Raw genomic sequence first — 22,847 nt, forward strand, 5'->3', positions numbered from 1 at the left:
TAAAAATTCATGTAGAATATAGCATATACTTTGGTAATTTTGGAGATACTGCCAGGGTCCATTAGCGCTTGTACTAAGCTATTCTGGATAACTCAGTAACTCAGCTGATGTTCAGCCAATATCGGAAAAACTTCGGGTGGGCTACTTGGCTGGATGTCACGGTTCAAATGACCCCAAGGGTGAATCTACTCCGAACTATCACTTTAAAACATTCCAGTCGATACAAACAGTACAATGTCCACAACTCAAAACTTGGAAAGAAATGGCAGGTAGGCAGGGCATGAGGTCATCAAATATCTACGTTGACTGAGAGCTAACAACAGCTCACCTGGAACAGCGAGTTCTTGTTGAAGAAAGTAATGACCACTTTGCTTGAAGATTTTGTCAAATTGTTTAACACTCGAGGAAGGAGGACAGCTACAGCGGGCTCTGATAAACCTGAAGTGGCCTAGAAAACAGGATGGAAAGAGAGCACAGCATGACACAGCTAGCACACCATGGCTTCAGTTTAGTCACTTTAAAGTCAATACATAAAAGAAATGGACCCAATCAAAAATCAGCCAAATGAATTCTTAAAGGGATAGTTCGGGATATTTGACATGAATCTGTATGGCATCACCATAACCAGTGTCGTGCATTCAAACTGACTTACCCCCGACAGTGTCCTGTGAGCCGAGTTTTTGTCCAGTGTTGGTCAAGGCGAAAGTAGTCCAGCTTGTTTGCTGGGGTCAAGAAATTAGCGCGTTTTTCTTACCAAAACAGTTTGTGTGCTAAAGAGTGATTTATTTCATCACAAAAACCGAAGCCGGCAAAAGTCACTCCTCGTTATCACTTGGGCCCTATACTGTCTCTCATTGTGTATCAGTGCGCACGTCATTCTGACCGCGAGCTGTGCGCACGAGTCTTTTTGTTCTTTGGCAGTGCTCAACACTTACTCTGCAGACAACTGGCCATCGGGTCCAGCTGGTCTGGGACGCCTCTTCCAGTTGATCTTGGGAACATGGAAAAAAGTTCTCAAGACGCCTGCATTCAGGAGTGCAGGGAAGTCACCGTTATTTGTGATGCAGGCAGCAGCTGTCCCGCGGCCGCCGACATCCTCATCTATGGAAAGGTTTTGTATCTGGGGCATAACTAAATCCCACTCGTGGCAGCAGTAACATTCCACCTCTGTCTGCATTACTTCGCACTTCAAACAAGTGCACCAGGATTTGTCGGCCACCCTGGGTATCGCAGCTCCAGCAGTGGCTCCAGCTTCTGTTTCCATCACTTCTCTGTCCACCCTCTCTCTTTCTGCCCGATCTAAGTCCATTTGGCGAACTTCCTCCTCAGTATAAACGGGTTCAGAAAGATACCCCCTTGGCTCTGAACGGAAGTCAATATGTTCCTCGTCGCTCTCGTAGTCAGACATCTTCCCGAGCAGTAAACAAAGTGAATCGACTCGTGCGCACAGCTCGCGGTCAGAATGACGTGCGCACTGATACACAATGAGAGACAGTATAGGGCCCAAGTGATAACGAGGAGTGACTTTTGCCGGCTTCGGTTTTTGTGATGAAATAAATCACTCTTTAGCACACGTACTGTTTTGGAAAGAAAAACGCGCTAATTTCTTGACCCCACCAAACAAGCCGGACTACTTTCGCCTTGACCAACACTGGACAAAAACTCGGCTCACAGGACACTGTCGGGGGTAAGTCAGTTTGAATGCACGACACTGGTTATGGTGATGCCATACAGATCCATGTCAAATATCCCGAACTATCCCTTTAATTGTTGCAGTTAGATATGCAATGGAAGATCTTTGCATATTTCAAAGCTTGAGACACAACTTGTACCGCCCAGCAGCTCTGTTTGTTTGTAAGAACATCACCACCCCCACAGTGACCCCGAATTCGTGAGAGTTTGCATCTGGATCCCGGCGGAGCGTGTCCTCTGTGCCCCGACAACCGACATCAGCTGTAACAAGCCGGCAGGTGGGATTTTGTTCCTACCATTACACAGTTGATCTCGGTTAGTGGAGCACAGCTGACGGCTTCTTCCGGCTTCCCCAAATTTAAAAGAACACAGGAGAGAGACGGATCCTGCACACGGTAAGCTCTTCCATTGTTACCTCTGCGCAGGGGGGCTGCTGAAATTGTTGAAATTGTGGGCCAAGGGGAGCCGAGTGTTTTAATTGAGATAAAAATTGGGTAAACAGCAGCTTATGTGAGACGTGTTTTGTGAAGCAGACAGCTGTGAGCAGCTGGTCGGGCTATTGTGTTGTTGTATTTTTTTTGTTGGTAATTAAGAAGGACTATAGTCGCTGCGCTCCGGCCAATTGTGAATCGGATGAATTCAAACTGGATTAATTAATAGCTGTAAAGAAGCGGGTAGGCCGTTGAGCGACCACCAATAGTACCTCTTGCGTTCTATCAGCCATCCTTCAATGCATGGGGGGGAGGAACACTGATGGGAGTACGGGGTACACTAGACGCATTAAACATACGTGAAAATTATTTTCACTAGTCAAGGAGTAAAACGAATACTGATAATTGATTGACTGGCGAACATTAAAGTTCAACGATTGAATCAATCAGGCTTTCAAAAAAAAACTCTGAAATGAAAAAATCCAGTTCTATGAGGAGCACATTTTAAGTATATATGTTTATATCATTTTATATATCTGCTTAGAACTCTTTGGAGTTATCCGAGACCTCAGTATAAAGACATTTTGAGAAGAAAATTCAAATTCGTTTATGAAATTGGCCACAGGAGATTATTATTGAGAGGTCACAGCGAAGCTGGTAAAGTACACGTCAGCATCTGTTGCTTTGGTCAGAGACCATATCACAAGGCTTGTAGGGAAAACACATTTTGTATTCCATATATTGCCGACACCAACATCTCCTGAAAAATTAAAAGTCTAAATGAAAGAAATTGATAATTTAAAAATGTGAAGATTTGAACGGTGACTTACAAAACTTTTGACCGACTTGGTGTGAGTGTGTGGGACCGGTCTCTGTTGTCTGTCAATGTGTGTGTGAAATCTGATGTTTGTGTGAATCAAGAAAGAGAAGAAAAGAAAAAAGGTTCTGACTCATATCATCCCTTGACTTTTGAGTATTCGTAGCATTTTAAGTTAAACTCAGATTTGCTTCATTGTTATAATTTGCTTCATTGTTATAATTTGCTTCATTGTTATAGTTGCCACATTAATAACTTGGGGAGATAAGGAGTTGTTGCAGTAATGTGCTATGACTTTTTCGTTGAGTGCATCTTGTTATTATTGAATTATTGAGTACTGCTGTGATTGGTGTTAAGTTTCTAAAGTTCTATTCTTAACAGGCGAGTGAATGTGTTTTGGCTTTCAGGGGGACAGAGGGTGCTGCGCGTTCACGAGGCCGGTGTGGAGGCGCGGGCTCTGTCCTTGAGAGTTTTCTGCTGCTGCAAATGTTCGTGTGTGATCACATTTTCTTTCCTTGTGTCTTCCAGGGGCAATTTATGGTTGAACTGTAATAATTATTAGTTTTCTTTAGGTAATGTGCTAATTGCGGAGTTGTTATCAGTCGAGTAATGAGGGTTTCACAATTCTAGAGGAGAGGTTGCTGTCTCTAGTCAAGTTGAATGTGACATTCCTGATAAAGAAAGTTTTTCGCTTGTGCATTGTTTCTGTATCTTTTGATTTGTAGTTTCCCTGTCCACAGCGTGTTAAATTGTATTTCTCTCTCTTTCTTAAGAAATGCCATTTCGAGGTGAAGAATAGTGCAACTGTTATTTCTGTGTTAAATTGTATTTCTTCTCTGTCCAGCTGAAAGTTTGTATTTCCTCCTTTTTCTCAACTTGTAATATAAGTGTGACAAACGCCATTTTGAGTTGGGGTGTGGTTCAATTGTTATGTCTGGTTCAATTGTTATGCTTGGGAGGAGTTAATAACAGTCTAGGAAGCAGATGTAATGATGTGTTCAGATTTGGTTGGTTAGAAATTCACGTGGTTCATTGGAGGCAGGCTTAGAGGTGTGTTCATATTTCATTGGTTAGAAGTTACTGTCGTAGACGTGTTTCACTGGAGTTAGATTTAGAGGTGTGTTCAGATTTCATTGGTCAAAAAATATTTTTATTTCATTGGTCAGAATTGACGTAGCTGTGACGTACATTGGATCATCTGGATTGGTGGAGGACATTGTGTGTGGATTGGATCGGAAGCATCCGGATGTGAGCAAAAGTTGGGGCAACGCCTTTAGCCTGAGTCACTTCAAACAGAGTAAGCATTAACTGAGCTTTTGATTAGTAATAAATTAACATTGGGTAGCATTAGTAATACAGCAAGTATTGATTAGCAATAACTAGCATTGTTTAGCATTGATTAGCATTGATTAGCAATCAATAGTATTGATTAGTAATAACTAGCATTGATTAGCAATCACTAGTGTTGAATAGCATAATTAGCATTCAATTAGCATTGGTCAACAAGGAAGCTAGTATTGATTAGCAATAAGTAGCATTGATTAGCAATAGTTAGCATTGGTTAGCATTAGTAGCATTTGTTAGCATTTCGTTAGCCATAATTAGCATTGATCAGAAATACAATTAGTATTGATTAGCAATAGTTAGCATTGGTTAGCATTAGTAGCATTTGTTAGCATTTCATTAGCCATAATTAGCATTGATCAGAAAGACAATTAGCATTGATTAGCAATAGCAATAAGGCAAATATTGGTTTAAATCTTAATTAGCAATAGGTTAGCATTTATTAGCAACAGCTAGGAAGCTAACATCAATTGGCATTGGTTGGCAAACATTAACATTAGCAATAATAGGAACCGAACTCCAAACCGGAAGTCAAAAAGCTAAATTAGCCTAACATTGAATTAACATTGGTTTAATTTAAAAAAAAAAAAAAAAAAAACCTAGAGCATAAGCTTTCGAAGCTAACGTAGGCTAACCTTAACATTAGCATTGACAACATCCAATCCAATAATTAGCTGCATCTAAGCTAAATTTAGCCGAGCATTAAATTAGCATTGATTAGAGTTAAATAATTAGTGCATTTAAATTGACTTTCAAAAAAAAAAAAAAAAAAAAAGGGGGAATTCGAATAATAAATAAGGAAAATTTAGAAAATAGATAAGTAAATAAAAAGAAAAAGTCAAAAGACAATAGAAGGGAACTAACTAGGTGAAACAATGGAGGGTAACACCAACAATAATCATCAGCGCCAAACATCCTGAACATTCCAAAGATATTAAAAAGATATCTCTAAAATGGGAAAAACGAACAAAAAATAACATCTCACCCTGGCCAAAAGGTGGCACTTTCAATGTAACTACCTGTAAGAGTATGGAACAAAGGATTAAAGCTTACAAACCAAAGGACAAAAGCAAAAAGAGACAGGAAAAAAGAGAGCTTGAATTAAAAGTTTTACATTTCTTTGAAAATGCAGAGCTATTTCCAACACTGCCAGGAGCAGCAAACATAAAAGGAGATTCCGAAATAAAAGATCATAAAATATCTCATGAACGTTCAGAACTACAAATAGCTACATCAAGCAGTCATGGAGCTCCTGAGCCAGACGCCGTCTGTAATTCAGATCAGGCAAGGGGACAGCTCCCACAATACCAAAAATCACCAGAACTGGCACCTCCAGTTCAAAAGGCATCTTCTGAAGAACATAAGAGTCCAACAGCGTCAGCACCGAGTTTGATAGAAATGACGCAGGGACAGTATGTGCCGTAGCAGACACTCGACCTAGGGGGGCTGGTTGCTCGATTGCCGGACATTCACACAGGTGCAAGTAGATGGATAAGAGCTTTTGAACAAGAGACTGTGCATAAACTGTTGTCTGTGGGACACATTAAGGCAGTGTGGGCACTGTGTTTGGGAACTTCTACCATGGAGGGCATTTTGAGACACAGTGAGAATGACTGGATGTTAAGCCACCGAGCTGATGGAACTGACTTTAATGCATATCGAGCTGCACTCTGGAGAGCGTTACGAGCTGAGTTTCATGTGGGAGTGGACCTCGAAGCATTAAAGGGGGAGCCACTGTCAGGAACAGAGAGTCCGGCTGTGTACATTGCACAACAATTGAAGAAATGGAGACAAGAGGCTGAGGGAGAAATCGAGAAGAGCCCAGCTTGGGTGACATTGTTCAGAGTTTCCATCAAAGAGGCTCTGCCTGCCCCAGTTCAGGGGAGGCTGGAGGATGTGGTGGGGCTGAATTCAATGTCACATGGACAATTCCGAGACCACGTGGTGCATGCAGTAAACAAATACAGAAAAGAACTGAAACGGAAGGAGCAGGAGGAGGATATGCAAAGGGAACTTGCACGGTTGCAGTTAGAAGAACTGCAAGCGAAGCAAGAAGTACGAAATGAGGCCATGACAGCGGGGGCCGCTGAACTGCCATCACAGGGGCAAGTCCATCGTCGACCCTGTCAAAGGTCAAGAAGAGGTGCACCTGGAGGACGAAGGTCCTCGGGGGCATGTTGGGCCTGTGGCGAGAGGGGACACTTTGTTTACAGCTGTCCGAGAGCACCGAGAAACCCGAGTGTTCGGCAGGACCGTGGCCAGTCCCTGGGGGGCGGAGCAAGTGGCCCGGCAGGTCCAAGGCGTTCCTCTGGCAGAGGAATCCCAGTATTGGTTTACATTGACATATAGAGGTAAGAAGTACACTTACACCAGACGTACTCAAAAGGGTTTAAAAACCGCCCTCAGGTGTGTCAATACTACAAAAAAAAAAAAAAAGTTTTTAAGTTAAATGTATCACGACTACTAAGTTTCTAAAACTTGAATTTAAATAGGTCACTGTTACTAGGACACAACAAAATAAAGTTTCTGAATTTAAAATTTAAATGTGCCACTATTACGAAGTTCTAAAATTTGAACGGAACAAAGTTTCTAATTTAAATTTTAGCATTGATAGTCTGAATTAGAGTATCTATTTAGCCCATAGGGAATTACTGATATCTCTCCATCCCACTTGGAGGGAGTAAGAAAAGCGCCATGTCCAAAATTAATAAATAAATAACTAATGAATAAATAAGTAAAATTAAAATACAACAAGTATGATCTTCTTTTGGGAGGATTATGCAAAAAAATGCGCTTCCTCTGGAAGGAATCATGAAAAATCCAAAGATCAAAGGTTGAAAGCACAACTGGAGAGGACAACCGAGGCTAAGTTAGCCTTTGAAAATTTGAAACGAAATTAGCAAAAGTCATCCAACGGCCAACACTAGTCTATGAGAAGCCATTTTTCTTATATGTCTCCAATAAAAACCATAAGATTTCAGAACTAATAAATCAGAGTAGGTATGTTGTGACTCGGACAGGATGTTTGCAGGTTGTGCATCTTTTGACACATCCAGATGTGATTACAGAAGTGTACTACATCGGGATCTGCGGATGTCATTTCACGTGAGTTTGAAGGAGAACCACATGAGCGTGTGGCAGAAGCTGTGAGATACATTAAACTGAGACCTGACTTAGAAGCAACTCCACTTGTTCAGGCTGATGTCACTTATGTTGTGTATGGATCATGTTGTGAGATCATTTGGGTGATCATGAGGTTTTGCAGTTGTGAAACAGGAAGGTGGAGAACCTTGTGACGGTGAAAGCTGAGAAGTGTGAACGGCCATGTTCGGCACAGTTGGCTGAACTGAAGGCACTAACGGAAGCATGTTGACTGGTGGAAGGTAAGGTTACGAATGTGTACACAGATTCTGCATATGCTCATGATATTTGCTATTTGTTTGAAGCAGTTGTGAAGCAGAGAGGGTTCAGGAGGTCAGACGGAAGTCCAGTGCAACATGAGGTCCAAATGAAGGAGCGGATTGCAGTCATGAAAATTGAAAATTGGCAGTGATACAGTGTCAAATAATCGTAAAGGTAACAAAATGGTTGGTAAAGGTAATAACGCGGCTGATGAAGCAGCGAAAGTAGCATCAAAGTGCCAGCTTGCTGTTTTGGCACCAATGGTGTTACTGGAGCCAGATGTCGCGCCATCACAAGGATATTGGTCATACATATTGGATAAATAGTCGTAAATTTTTTATTTTTTTTGGTAAGAGAATTGATTCATCTGTTTGTCTTTCCATCAGAGATTAGCTCAAATAATGGTTAAGTGTTTGTTTATAAAGGTGCAAGAGGCATTCTGCAGCAGCTGCGAATCAAGCAGCGCTGTGGGGCCGTTTATCGTCCACAGAGTCAAGGGATGGTTGAGAGGATCAATGGAACCTGGAAAGTGAAATTGAATTGAATCTGTGCTTCAACTAAACTAACTAGATGCTTTGCCGCTTGCACTAATGAGCTTTCGTATGCAGACTCATAGAGTCAGGCACTAACACCGCATAAAACGCTAACGGGTCGACCCATGCCGGCACCTCAGTTCCCACTTGAGCAGGTGCAAACAGAGTGGACAGCTTACATGAAGCAACTAACTGCAATCCACAGAACAATCTATCTACAGGAGGAGTTCAGAGACTCGAGTCTCAAACAGCTGGTTGAGAGGCCAGTGGTGCCAGGCGACCAGGTGCACATCAAAGTGTTCCGGAGGAAGGGGCACGAGCCAAGACGGAAAGGACTGTACACAATGGTGCGAGCAACATCAACAGCAGTTCAAGTGGAAGGTAGCAACACATGGTACCATTTGAATCACTGCACTAAGGTTCGGACTAAAGACACAGACGGAGTTGAGTCCGAGGGAAAGGATGAACAAAAGGAAGAGGTTAAGATTTCTGACACTGTGAGCATCCAGGTGTGGGTGTTGGCCGACAGCAGGGGCTCAGGAGAACGAAGCCTGGAGATGTTGGACGGGATCCCGCAGACAGGAGAGGCTGGAAGGGTCCCGTGATGAAGCCACCCCGCAGGGAAGTAGCCAGCCTGGGTCAGATGAGTATGATGCAACAATACACACCCACTCAGACCATGCCACGCCACAGACTTTGCCAGCAATACACACTAGAGCTAGTCGTGAAAAGGCAGATGTTAAGCTTGAATTTAAGTACGTGGGAATAAAGGTTGGTGGAAGTATGAGGAAGGATGAGTAAGTATGAGTAAGTAGGGGTAAGTGTGAGGAAGTGTGGATCATGGGTCCGGTGGAGGAGACGACCAAATCACCGCCTCTGGACGCCACGACAAAGGGGCAATCTGGTAAGATCATGTCAGATTGGGTCAGAAGGAGTTGTTCACAATGGTTGTAAGAATAGAAAGATTTTTCGGGGAAGACTAGGGGGACTTGATACCATTAGCACTACAGGACAGAATAATCATGTTAATCCAAGAACAGATGGAGTGTACATGCACAGGTGGAGTCGGGAAAACAGTGTAACTGTGGAAAATGGGTTAAGGCAGCACAGGATATGTGGTATAGATGGGCATGGTACACTACGAGGGAACTGACAGCGACAGAGTGCCTCATATGTGCAGACGCTCCAGGAGCATTGCCTGTTGTTGTTCCAGAGCCACACACCTTCAGGGACTGTGCAGTGGTCCAGCAACGGGAATGCAGGAAAGGTAGGTTCACATCGGAAGAGGATAAACGGTTATTGTCTCCTATGTGTGGTATTAAGTGCAGATTGATGTTTGGGCCAAATAAATTACATAGTTATTTTCAAAATAAGGGAGGGCCACAAATTGGAGTCTTCTTGTGCTGAAGTTAATCTGGGTACATCACAGGAGGGGCCTCCCACTGATTATAGAGTAGATTACGATGGTGAGTTTGAATGCTTTTGGAACTCGCGTAGGTAGTACTAATGTTAAATGAAAACAAGATTTATTGGGATTTATTTATTTGGATCAAAATGTGAAAATATAGAAGTGATCATTTTAACTCTATATCTTTTTGGGGTCAGACACACCAGTGGCTGAGAGTGACTGGATGTGTGGAGATGATGTTTTGTTAAATGTGTTACCCAACAGGGAGATAGGTCTTTGGGCACTGGTGAGGAGGAACACATCAGTTGTGGTAGTGTATGACAAGGTAAACGAGATGCGAGGTTTGGTTGTGGAAAAAGGGAGAGTTAAAAGATCTAGTGATGGCTACATCAGGGATAAGCACGTTTACTTGGATGCTATATTACAGCCGAAAGGGATTCCTTTTGAGCTCAAAGCACGCAGGGAGGTTGCAGCTGGATTTGAGGCTGGTTTGCAGGGGATCACAATTAACAAAATGGGGAGTGGACTAATTACATATAACACAACCAACAGGGAATTCTTAGCTACACGAGTGAAGGGTTTGCAGGCTTTGGAGAACAACTACATGAGACGAATATGATGGCTTGGTAGAACAGACAAGTTTTAGAAGGTATATTAGAAGGGAAAATGGTGTGTGCCAGATGGTTGGGGAAAATGTTGTACATTTATACCCGGGAACACTGCAGCTGATAGAACGTTTACAACGGCCGTGAAGAAGATCAGAGAACGGAGAGAGGAGCTGGCGTGTGATGCTGGTGGAGGTGAACGGTGGTGGACTGGTCTGTTTGGGATTTTGGGAGAAGGGGGAGCGATAGCAGTTAAGGCGGGAATAGCAATATTGTTGATAGTGAGGATGGTTTCCCTATTGGTGTGTTGCATTATACCCATTCTAAGAAGGTGTTTGCTGCAAGTGATGTTCAAACGAACAGCGGAAGGAATCTGGAGGCGGGTGACCATGCGAGACCAGGTCTGAGGACCAACGCATGGAAGAGCTGGTCAACGAATGAAGGTTATCAACGGACGGTTCACAAGTTTCTTTCTTCGAGGGTGGAACCAAGTTTAGTCTGACAGGGAGAAGAGATGCTGAAGATCTCTTTGATGGGGAGTGACGTACTGGCGACCTCTCCTCCCAGAGTTAGCTTAGCAGTTCCAGACCCAGCCGGACGGATGTTCGGCCAGAAGCAGATGACACCAGAGCACAGGAGATGGGACGGGACTGGAGGAGCTGCATTACATTGCATTTTATTACTATTGTTGTGTGATAATCCATAATTTTATGTATTGTACTTGATACAAAACGGTGATTAACTGATTTGAAGGTGGTGTATTCAGTTTATGTGTATTATCAATCAAAACTGATCACTGATATGTCCATTGCCAATTGTGTCAGTCAACTGTTCGGAGTGCGACCTTGGTAAAGTGGTCGGTCGCCAGTGGGGGGGGCCGTAGGTGAATTTTCCCAAGATAAGAACATGAGTTACGAAAGTAGCAGCCGGTGGGTTTTTCGCACCTATGCACTGCGAACAGTGGACAAGTGTGATGGCAATGTAAAACTTGTAGTGTTGTTGAAATCAATATCGTGTAATTTAAGTTAATCATTGAATATGATTAGAGTAGACACATATATATATTCCTTTTCATGTATTCAAAATGGTCCCGTTGATTGATATTGTAGAATTATTAGAATAATTTAGTGTTTATTATGTTAATTAATTCTTAATTAACTATGTGGGATGATTTTCTTTCATTTTAGATTATTTCTTTATTAAATCACTGATAAGTGATTTCAGGGGGGACTATGTGGGAGAAGGATGTCATGACATGTTCATGACTTCTGGCCTAGTTACATCCTGGGCCTTGTTGACTGATTCATATGAATATGGGTAAAAGGTAGTATGGGCTGTTTACATTTAGGGCAGACGCTCGGCGTCGCAGGAAGAGATTGAGTCCGGATGACGCATGCATGTTATGATTAAACCAGTATAAAGTTGGTTCACAGTATGAAGACGGTGGACATTTTGTACATTCTGAATGCACGTTTTGCTGTGACGGTTTGTTCAATAAACTCCCCAATGGACGGCTGACCAACGCGGGATTCGACTCTAATTTCTCCACAACACAAACAGCTGTAATGAGTACATCTGTAGATTGCTGGGTGGTTTTATTTTAAGATAATTTGGTTGAAAATGTCAACTTTCTACATCCATCCTCTACTTGCCAGAAAAAAGCAGCCCCTTTGCTCTCTCATATGGCTACCCTGCCACCTTTTTTCTCAAATAAAACACCAGTGCCCTCGACTTCAAAGCCTGCTACTAAGTAGGTGCCTGAATAAAATGGTTGCACAGCTGCAGGAGTAAGGCAGCCTTGCTGCCAAAGTGGCAACATCAAGAAGACAAACAAAGAAGAAATTGTTGGTTAGAGGTCGTTTTTCCAAACGACTCCCAAGTCTTTTTGACTGCACTGCTGTGTTAGATGCATGCTGGGAAAAGTCTTTAATCTTCACTCACGTTGGAGTTTCATGAAAAACAAAGCAACAAGAATAAGAGCTGGATGCTTGTTAGTTTGTTCAGGAAGAGATGCAGGTAAAACGCTGCAAAAACAACAATTACAGTGGTTACTGTTTATGATCAGGCCTTGGTGACATCAGTAGCTTCAACACAGAAACAGGTATGACTAATTATTGTGTCCTGTTCCTGCTGTGAACTAAGGTGGGCGTGAATCCACAGTCTGATGTGTTATTCTTCCCTGCTGTCGAGCGCAGCTTCTGTTCTGAGGATAACATATTGATTGCCGACACACTTTTTCTTTGGGTCTCCTCACGAGTTTTGTTGGTGCTCAAGTTTTAGGAATTAACTCAGTTGAGGAAACTCTCCCAAAGTGAAAGTGAGTTTCTTGTAACAGTTCTTTGTGAGCTTTGCCTTACAGATAGGGTTGCCAACCGTTCCTTGAAAAACGGAATAGTCCCGTAACAACAGCACCTGTCCCGTATTGAGCTGAAAAGGGACGCACTTTGTCCCGTATTACTGTGAGAGTCTAAAAATAGTCAGTACCGTGCCAATGGAAATGAATAACGGGGCTTTAAATGAAAATGTTCGGTAAACTTTTTCCCAGGCCCTGTCCTGCTCTGTGTGACCAATGAGCTGACAGCATATTCACACACCAGAATATGCTGTCAGCTCATTGGTCGAGGAGGTACTGTTGCTCATGGAGAAGATAGCGGAAAACAACAAGTCAGCATGCATGGGTGACAGTAAGCAGACACTGCTTTAAGCAGTGGTGGACAAAGTACTCAACTCCAGTACTTGAGTTAAAGTATTGATACTCATGGTCAAATCTTACTCAACTACAAGTTCAAAATGTTACTCAAGTTAAAATACTGAAGAACTTACTTTTAAAAATACTTAAGTATTCAAAAGTACAAAGTACGTTTTCTAATATCAGTACATTGCTGTATTGTTTTCTGAATGCTTTTACAGAACCATGTAACTCTCTGAAACTCTCTGAAACCTCAACCGTATGGTTGAGTTTATATCTTTCTTTATCCCCTCTTCTTTGATTGATTTTAACTGTGTTTTTAATTTTTATTCTATTTTTTTTTCTCTTTAAATTGCTGCTTTATGCTGTTCTTTTAAATGCCTTGTCTTTATGTAAAGCACATTGAGTTGCCTGTGGTATGAAATGCGCTATATAAATAAAGATGCCTTGCCTTGCCTTGAAACCACTTAATGTAGACTTTTTGCACCACTCTGCTACAAAATAAAAACACGGCAGCTCTGAGCTAACAATGCAATCGTACGCGTTCATTCATTCATTGGTCTTAAAGTATAGGGGAAATAAAGACATATAATGTCTTATTTAGAGGCTGTATTGTCTCTGCCCTGTTCTCTCCCGTTATATGGATATACGCCGATCTCCAGTGATCTAAATATCTTCCGAAGGACGCTGACTTTCACCAAACTGTTAAAGGGTGAGGAGATGAACGTATTTTATGCCAGAAATAAGGTCCAGATTTAAAAAAAAAAATTAACTTCTCCTTTAAGAAAGATAATCATTTTATTCAGTTAATTTTGTTATTTTGTATTAAAGTGAATTCCTAAATAATAATTTGTTTTCCATGTGTTCATGTCACTCAAAAAATATGCATCTAATTCAATTCAGGTTCTAGTTAAATAGTTAAAAAATCGTTTCACTCACAAAAAAATGGGCTAAAAAATTCTCTAGGCCAGGAAAGGTGAAGGCAATCGGGTCGGCCGGCCCTTCTAATGAGGTGTCCCTTATTTATTTTTCAGGGAGTTGGCAACCCTACTTACAGATGATGTGATGTCGCTGCCTGTTGCCTCCTTCAACCCTGACTCAAATCTTTTAGCGCAGGGAGGCCTCGTCGCAGTCTCTCCAGTGCTGGACAGAGAGATAAAACCCACACAGTCAGGATTTTAAGTTGAAAACAAAGTTATTTTAGTAAGACCACACCCTTGCAAAGTTTAATGCTTAGCTTCCTGTTTGGAGTCAGAATGTGTTCTGTGATTAGATTAACCTTCACTTGCAGTGGCTTTCACAAACAAGACAAAGATGAATGAGGAAGGGTGTTGTCAAAAATACACGTCATGATACTTCTGCAACAGATGGAATGGGTTTGATGAAAAAGGTGCAAAAAAATTACTTGTTGAAGAAGGTCTGGTTTGCTTGTTTACATAATTTATCTGCAAAAAAAGAAAAGACAAACGCAGACTGTTAAAATGAAGCCAAAGTATCTTCTTCAGATTTAAGCAGATTCGGACTTATCTAAGCACAGTTTATTTGACCAAAGACAATAACAACTGCTGTGGAAATGTGACAGAAGTAGAGGACAGTTGAGAAAATATTTGGTTAATAATTGAAACATTAATCTTGATAACTACGGCCGTATGAAAAAGTATTCAAAAAAAGCCATTGCTTGCAGAAAAATTTGCCAAAAGGCATGAAGGGGATTTCAAAAGCATATGGATGAAGGTCACGTGGTCAGGTGAGACTAAAACTGAATTTTCTTGGCCATCAACGATGTGTCTGACACACATCCAGCACCTCCCATCGCTCTTAGAACACCATCATTAAGCATGGTGGTCGCAGCCTCATACTGTGGGTGGGGGGGGGGTGGGGGGGTGGGGGGGGGTGGGGGGGGGTCAGCAGGGAGTGATGGTTGGTGCTAAATATAGGGTGGTTAGTATATGTATATATATGCCCTAAAATCTGAAAGTGCTCCAAAAGGTGGCTTTACAAAGTACTCATCTTGTGGAGGTGAGTACATATGAATTCATCAGTTTTCTTTGTACATTTTTTTTTTTAAAAACAAGTTTTTCTTTATATCTAATTTTACCCATTTGGACTATTTTTTGTAGATTTTTACATAGATTCCCATCCTTCCTTACCGGTGCTAGTGGAACGTCCTGAAAAGTTGTAGGCTGTCAGTATTTTATCTGTGATGATGTCATCTTGGACTGCTCCATTGATGATTCCATACTTTGCTTCGGGTGCATTGGCACCATAACTCAGATCAGTGCAGCAGGAGTCCTTCGGGCTTGCAGGCCAGCACAGAGTGAGATTCCTTCCTCCAACCTAAACAGCAAAATAAAACAAACAAAACTGCATAAAATTGAAAAAAACATAGCTTTTTATGCTCTCCAGCAATGAAGTACTCTTAAGACTCCTACTCGTTTCACATGCATGCATTTTAGCACAACAAATGGCTTTATTTTCAGAACTGATGATCTGGTTTCTGAGGAAAAAAATGAAGCTGTTATGTTTCCACACCTTCTCACATCGAGCTGACTTTGAAAAAAAGGAAGACACACTCAGCTTTGTTCTCTTTTGCTTTTACACTTTTACTTGCTCAATAGAGCAGGATGATCCGTTACAGATAACAAGTGAAAAACCTGAGTTATATTAGCTCTGAGATGTGAGAGATGAGGACCTGCTGGGCTATAAGTTTTCTTTTTCTGATTTACCTTCAGCTTCAACTGGTCCAGCAGTGGCTCCCAGTACAGACAGAAGTCACTGTCCACCTCTGAATTAAGTCCAAATTTGTTGAGAGGAATCACATCAGACCTGGCACACTGCGCTGTGATCTTCCCATTGATGGACAGGGAGCTCTCATTGGCTGAAATGGAGATCCCACCACAGCCGGTAGAGAGGTTGACGTTCAGGTTCAGGGCGTTCTTGCCGTGACGCCAGGTGCCACAAAACTTCAAATACAGGTCATTTTCACTGGAAACTGTTAAAAAAAACGTACACAATGAAAATATAGAAACAAATCATAAACAAAAATTGTCATTTATTTTTTTCTTCAGCCACTTAATATGAAACAGTAGTATACAGGGTTTTGTAAAATGGTGTTCAGAGATCTGTTTTTATCTGTGATTAATGTGAAATTGTAAACAATTTCTGTCCATGGATCAACAGGTGTATAAAGTCAAATGTAGATGTGCTAAAGGACGTTTTAGTCATTTAATGGCCAAGCCACACAGGTGTGTGAGGTAAGCTTGCACAGCTATTGGGCAACTATTCTCTTACATTAGAAGTGGGATTGTCACAAGCTGTGACAGTCATGGACACCCACTATACCCGCTATTTCCATCCAATTTAAACATGAGGCTGTCATCGTCAGAGAAAATAATTTCAATGACTCCCACGTACAACAGGTGAATGCACAATATTCTGCGCAAAAAAATACTGTTACCTTCCCCCTACTCTGTATTTCTTTCGGCAGAACTTTGCTCTGACTTTACCATTTAAATGTTGTCAAATAGTTGTGTGGCGTGCACATCCATCGTTGTGTATATAAACCACTGTTGCCTCAGGAGTTATTGAGCTTTCTGTTGTCTTAGTGGATAATGCAGAGTTGCTGCACACACTTGAAGATATGACTCATCATTATTGCTTTCAGTCATCATTGGAGCCCTAATCTGACCCTTAGATAACTCTTTGTACAAGTGAAAGTTCACTGGTGGGAAGTGGAATTTTTCTCATGTCAGCAAAGAATACTCTCAGGATTCCAAAAATGCACCACACCTATCATTTAGTGTTTTGAAAATAGGGATCTGATGACAAAACTATATTTGATTTAACGGGACATTTTAACGTCAAAACATAACAAAGCTGAGTGCTTCGGAGATCTGGAGCGCCTCAAGATGAGAGAAACAGCAGTTTGTGAAAGATGTTTTGAAATTAAAAAAAGGTACGTTTGTTGATCGTGACAAGTGGCAGTCACATGTGACTCACCCGGTTAAGGGTTTATGGTGGTATGCAGGTGCTGCAGGTGTACAGCCCTTGAAATAACTGACATTCTTTTCTCTGGTTTTGTTTTTTCTTCTCAGTCCAGCCTCATGCAGACTGATGTGTCTGTTATTCTGTGGTCATGTCAGCCATGGCATTATGCAGACATGTGCAAAAGATTTCATTGTATGGTCCATTTTTACACCTAGACCACACAGTCGAAATGAGGATCTTTTTCTGTTGTGAATCACTGACACAGAATGGAAGGCATAACCCTTCCAATGCTGAACAAAGGAAAACTTTGAAATGACTTTAATTTGAAAAACAAAACAAAAAAAAAAGTGGTGAGCTGCGACAGTTTCGATGGACATGTGAACGTGAGGAATAAACTGTGGTCCCAGTGAGGTAATCATACCGGCGCAGAGGAGGGGGATCAAGAAGAGCACAGTCTTCAGAGGATCCGTTAGTCGGGTCTCCATAACCAACAGCTGCAACACAGAGAGACAAAAACTGAAATACAGAAAAAAAAACAGGAACAGATCTATATTTCATTTCTGCATATGCATAAAGGACCATTCAGCAAAAACATACATACAGGCTAACATCGCTGATATCGACTGTTTTGGTTATTAACAGTCAAGTGCAGAAACAGCAGGAGTGAGAGCTAAATAAATGGGGGAAAAAAAGCAGTTTCCTTTCAAAAACACCAGTTTATGTAATATTACAGTGATGTCTAAACCACATGACTGCCATTTTATCAATGTTCAGTCTTGACCTCAGATGCAAGCTCATCCCAGACAGTTTTCGCAACACTGACAGACTTGAAAGGTTTAAGCAAGTGGCCGCATGATAACACACTTCTCTGTTCTGTAGAAGAACTACCACATTTTGACTTAAACCAAACGCTGCTTCTTTGTGTGGGGAGACAGAGGCAGAGGCTGATTTTGGAGGGGAAACAGAAATGCTACAGTTCTCCTGAACATCATAGGACAGACAGGAACTGACTGAACCACAGACCATGTAGTAGGCAGTGACAGAAAGGAAATGATACTCTAATATTCTAAGACAAAGAGCAACAGAGAGCAGAAAATATACCTGACTGCATTGTCTTGTGGGGGGGTCAGTTCAGTTGGCTTTTTATAGAAGCGTATACCGAGACACACACCTGATATTTGAGCAGTACTTAAGACTTGGACAACAACACAAAAAGGCAGACAGAACAGTTAAAACAACACAGAGCAACAATGTGAAACATTTTCATGCCATTCTGGTTGTTCATCTGTCTTGGACTCGTACACTGGACATAATACAATGTATTAAGATGGACATACCACACCGTGACACTATTCATTGCTTAGTTGACTAGCGTATTGAGGCCTCAAGTTTGGCATTTTGGGACTCCTGTTAAAGGAGTTAACAGACAGTAAAAGCGAAAGCTGTAAAGTCTGTTAACAAGACACAGACAATGTAAGTCCCCGTCTCACTCAAGACAAATTCATGTGCTCCCTCACGTTTCCACACTTCTTTTACACGAGACATCATCCCTAATCCGGACTGATGACGGTCCAGGGTGATCCCGCCTCTCACTGGGACAGGCTGCTGCCCCCCTGCGACCCGGAACAGGATGAAGTGAGTAGATAATGGATGAATGGATGGATATCCTTCATCCTGAAATTAATTGGATTTGTTGATCTTATTCAAGCAAGGTTTCCAAATCAACCCAGTGCTGTAATACCTCTGTTTCTTAGTTAGCTCAGGTATGTAACTAAAAGTCAAATACATTTGAACTAGTTTTATGTATGCTTATGTAGGCCAGTATCCTGTTGTTTTCCTTTCATCTCGACATCAGATACATTCCTTACTGTACTGAGGGGAAAAGTAGATAAAGGGCTCTAAAGGAATAACACAAGTCTGATCTCTTTCTCAGTTCAGTAAAATACGAAGCATTACATAAGTGGAAACAAGGCTTCGGCATATGACATTTTTTGTTTCACTTTGACAAAGGCCTGTGTGCATGCGTGTCAACCAGAACACCTCAGATCCGGAGGACAAGTGGACCAAATAGGACAAAGTAATAATGTTGAAAGCAAACAATATCACACAGCCTGGTTCTCACCTCAGCTTAATCCAAAAAATGTGTGAAAATGAAACTTCTGCGTAACGCGCAAGAAATGTTTGTGGTTTTTGTTCCCTTTTCTTTAATTGACATGACATATTTAGGGCTTGCCACGGTGTGATTTCAAGTGGTTAATAATTGATTACGTATCATTTGTCATATAAATGATACGTTGTATTTTAGGCTCAGAAATGTTGTGATTTAGAAGTCAATGGGAATTAAACTGGTGATGTTCAAAACTAGTACATCAACCATTTCAGATTCATTGATCTAATTTTTTGAAAGAATCACAATTCTTACAGGCCAATTTTTGAAGACATCAGGGTGGTGTGTGACAGTAAAAACAGAATGCTATGATTTGCAAATCATTTCAACCCTAAATCCATATGTTTGACATAGCCTGTCCAATGACGACGTACTGAACAGGATAACTAACTTTGATAAAAACGTTGATCGACACAAAGTTGATTTCAGTTGGTCTGATTTCATAGTGCATAGTGTAGGCTTGTGGTGGTAGTAAATGCACATTGTGGCAGTGGTCTACTAACTTAAGGCATGCAGAAACCCGCCGCGGTTGTGCTTTGCTCGAAATAACCTCCCAAAAACATCCTCCATAGGAAGTGTTGATTGTTGCAATACTATTATAGTAATGTAGCCTGGCTGACGCGTCCACAATCTCGATGAGATGGTGGTCTGGGAACTAGGTGTGCATTTTCTCGTATTTGAGGCGTGGTTTACGAATGCCTAGAGCCGTTTATTGGGCGCTACGAATGTCTGTCAAATGACGTCAGGTATTTCCCATGCTGCTTTGCGCGCGATTCATAGCCAATTGTATCACTTATACCAGATGACGACAGAAATTCAACGAGGAAGAAGAAAAAAATGGAAAATAAAAGTAAACTTGCGCTCTAAGCTACTTAAATTGACAACAAAGTAGGCCTATATACTATATTCTACATGAATTTTTATGTTGTAGAGTTGTGAATTTATTTTAATAATGGAGAAATTGAGCAGCCTTGCTTTGTTGTCTACAGTAGTAGCTCAACCCTCATCTTACTTTGAAGCTCCCAGCTCCCAGAAGTGACGTCGACGTAGCTTTAGCAGCAGAAAAGCTATCAGGCTTGTGTTGATGATAATAATAAACTCCTGGACTATGTACAAACTTCCAAATGCATCGTTTTGTGAGTACAGACCATATTTGTACTACTGTAGAAGTTTGGTTTCATGACATGTGATTTTAGTGTGGTAATTTTGGAGATACTGCCAGGGTCCGTTAGCGCTTGTACGAAGCTATTCGGGATAACTCGGTAACTCAGCTGATGTTCAGCCAATATCGGAAAAACTTCGGGTGGGCTACTTGGCTGGATGTCACGGTTCAAATGACCCTAGGGTGAATCTACTCCGAAACACTTTCTAAGGCTGCATTGAACGGTAACGTTGTGTCCGCTGTCATGTTGAATTAACACTCTACAAGCTTTGGTGTAGCGCATAGACGTCGTCATCGTCTTGCTGCCGCCGCCCCCCCCCCCCCCCCGTTCTGTGATTGGTTCCCAAACTCTGGCAAAAATAAGGGCGGTGGTTTCCAGGCTGACTTTGCAGTGAGAATGAAATCGAGCGCAAAGCAGCATGGGAATTCCCAGGCTAATAGTAATGTGTATTTTCCTGTAACATCATTATATGTTTTGTCCATCCATCAGTTTGCTTTACCCAGTTAATTCAGTTCAGGGTCACGGGGTATTTATGTTTTGTGATTTAGTAAAGAAATTAATAAAGAAGATTCAAAATTGAGTAACTTTTTCACGACATGAATTGTATTTGATAACTTGACGGAAATTTCTACTTGTTCATTTTTGTCTGAATGATACGTTTCGTCATAAAAACGGATATTAAATCGGTGTAAATGGATCGGACGCACCACCAGTTCCAGAAAGGTTCCAGCCATGTTACATTCAGAATGGAAACACAGTTGAGTGCAGCTCGACTGGGCCCCAGGCTCTGAGCAGACTTTAATCAAAGATTTTTAAATCCCCCTTTTGTTTTGCCAGTGGTGGTGCACTAGCCTGGCGACGCCATCCTACGTACTTCCGCCCAAAGATTTTGGCTCCGCACATAGTCTGGCCCAACCCCCCTACCTCGGTTCGCTCAGTGTTTCACCAATCAGCAAACAGTTGAGAGTGGTGACGCAGAACTCACGCGCGGAGTCCATTGTAGTCCATGTAATTGTAGTTCAACCGCAGCGGAAATAAACATGGCGACGGAAGAAGAGACGCTAGAAGCTATCCATGAAGTTGTCTCAACTCTGGAGAGCATTACACAATTAAAACAAGAGCAAGAGGAATTCTTCGTCAATTTTGTTAGTGGCAAGGATGTCGTAGCTCTCCTTCCAACTGGCTTTGGGAAAAGTTTGATTTATCAAATGGTACCGTTGTGGGTTGATGGGACTGTCTGACGGAGTCAACAGTCGGCTTTCGCCCAGGCTAGTGGTGCACGGCTATCCTTTCCAATGCTGTTCATCCCAGATAAAACACTGACAACCCTGCAGTGTCATCAACATTGTGATGAAAGCGTGTGATAAAATCTGATGCTACATTTTCTGTCTCTAAGCTGCATAGTGAGCTCATTCAAAAGATGAATTTATTTGTCTCAACTGTCCCCATTTTCTCCAAACAAAACTTGTAAGTAGTTAAACAATAAATGTAACACAGGGTATGTTTTTTTTTTTTTTTTTTTTGCAAATAAATCATAAATGATGCTAGGTTCACTAATGGCTACTCAAACAACAATGTCCAAAGTGGCTGAATTTGGGCCAACTAATGTGTTTTTGGGGTGAAATGATGACACATGCAGAAACTCAACAAGAAGATGCTACAATAGTCACTGCAGAGGCGGAGGTGAATTCATCACACTTCTGTGACTGACGGCATATTGGCAAAGATGACCTCAAGTTACAGAGAAGAGAAGAAGAACCAGTACACCGTTGTCACCCCACCCAAAGATAAGTGTGAACAGTTTCACAGAAATGTTTGAGGAGAGGCATAAATGAGCCCCATCGTCAACACAGAAGCCTTCACTATGTGTGTGTGTGTGTGTCTTCATGATAGTGAGTGGCCTGTATAAAAATTTCTAATATCCCAGTTGAGATTTACATTCAGTTACCCTGCATGGGGCACAAAGTCTCTGTATGCGTGTCTTAAGATGAAACGTGAAATTCCTTTCTCTGGCATTTAATGACAGAAGAATTTACTCTTCCTCAGTTCATAATTTTCTACTTTCCTTCCATCACACAGCGTTTGAACCTGCTGAATTGGCATGACATGTAATCTAACTCTTTCTCTCCTCCCACGCCCACTCTATTGTCCCTGCACTGCAACCAGGCATCCATTCAGCAAAAGAATTCCCCTCTTCTTTCACTTCCCAGCTCTTGTGTGAGAGCGAGAGGCATCGAGCGAGCACTGGCATTAAGAGATTGTGTGTGTGTGTGACTGCGTAAAATGCAGACACTGCTCACCTACTGTGGCCTTAGGATTTCTCAGTACAAAGTATGGCATCCACACTGTTACAGCTATTTTGATGTTTTTTATGTTTTGGCCCACTAAGGTAACATTTGGGTTATGTATGACATATGAGGTATGAAATATTTAGTTGTTATGGAAAATGTGGAATGCTTATGCCTGGATTATGATTTAGTTTTGTTATTAGGTTGGTTTAAGTATGACGATCACCATTGGGGTGACGTCATTGGGTCAAAAGGCATTATATCCGGGTTTTTGGGTTGGTTTTTGTGAAAGGGAAATGCAGACGGGGCTGTCACACTATT

The 22,847-nt window shown here is 41.6% G+C and overlaps 1 protein-coding gene across 1 annotated transcript in view; it reads right to left on the reverse strand.

The window, feature by feature from the left end:
* Nucleotides 1-22,847, reverse strand: part of LOC142384336 (adhesion G-protein coupled receptor G1-like) — a 35,500-nt gene that overhangs the window by 10,012 nt on the left and 2,641 nt on the right. The window contains exons 2-7 of the mRNA XM_075470550.1: nt 17,330-17,402; nt 15,648-15,913; nt 15,072-15,258; nt 14,327-14,366; nt 13,977-14,064; nt 329-448 (exon numbers count right to left, since the gene is read on the reverse strand). Of these exons, the coding sequence (XP_075326665.1) occupies nt 329-448; nt 13,977-14,064; nt 14,327-14,366; nt 15,072-15,258; nt 15,648-15,913; nt 17,330-17,393 (765 nt within the window). The 5' untranslated portion in view covers nt 17,394-17,402. The remainder of the gene's footprint in view (nt 1-328; nt 449-13,976; nt 14,065-14,326; nt 14,367-15,071; nt 15,259-15,647; nt 15,914-17,329; nt 17,403-22,847) is intronic.

The sequence above is a fragment of the Odontesthes bonariensis genome, chromosome 1, assembly GCF_027942865.1.
Source record: "Odontesthes bonariensis isolate fOdoBon6 chromosome 1, fOdoBon6.hap1, whole genome shotgun sequence".
NCBI lineage: Eukaryota > Metazoa > Chordata > Actinopteri > Atheriniformes > Atherinopsidae > Odontesthes > Odontesthes bonariensis.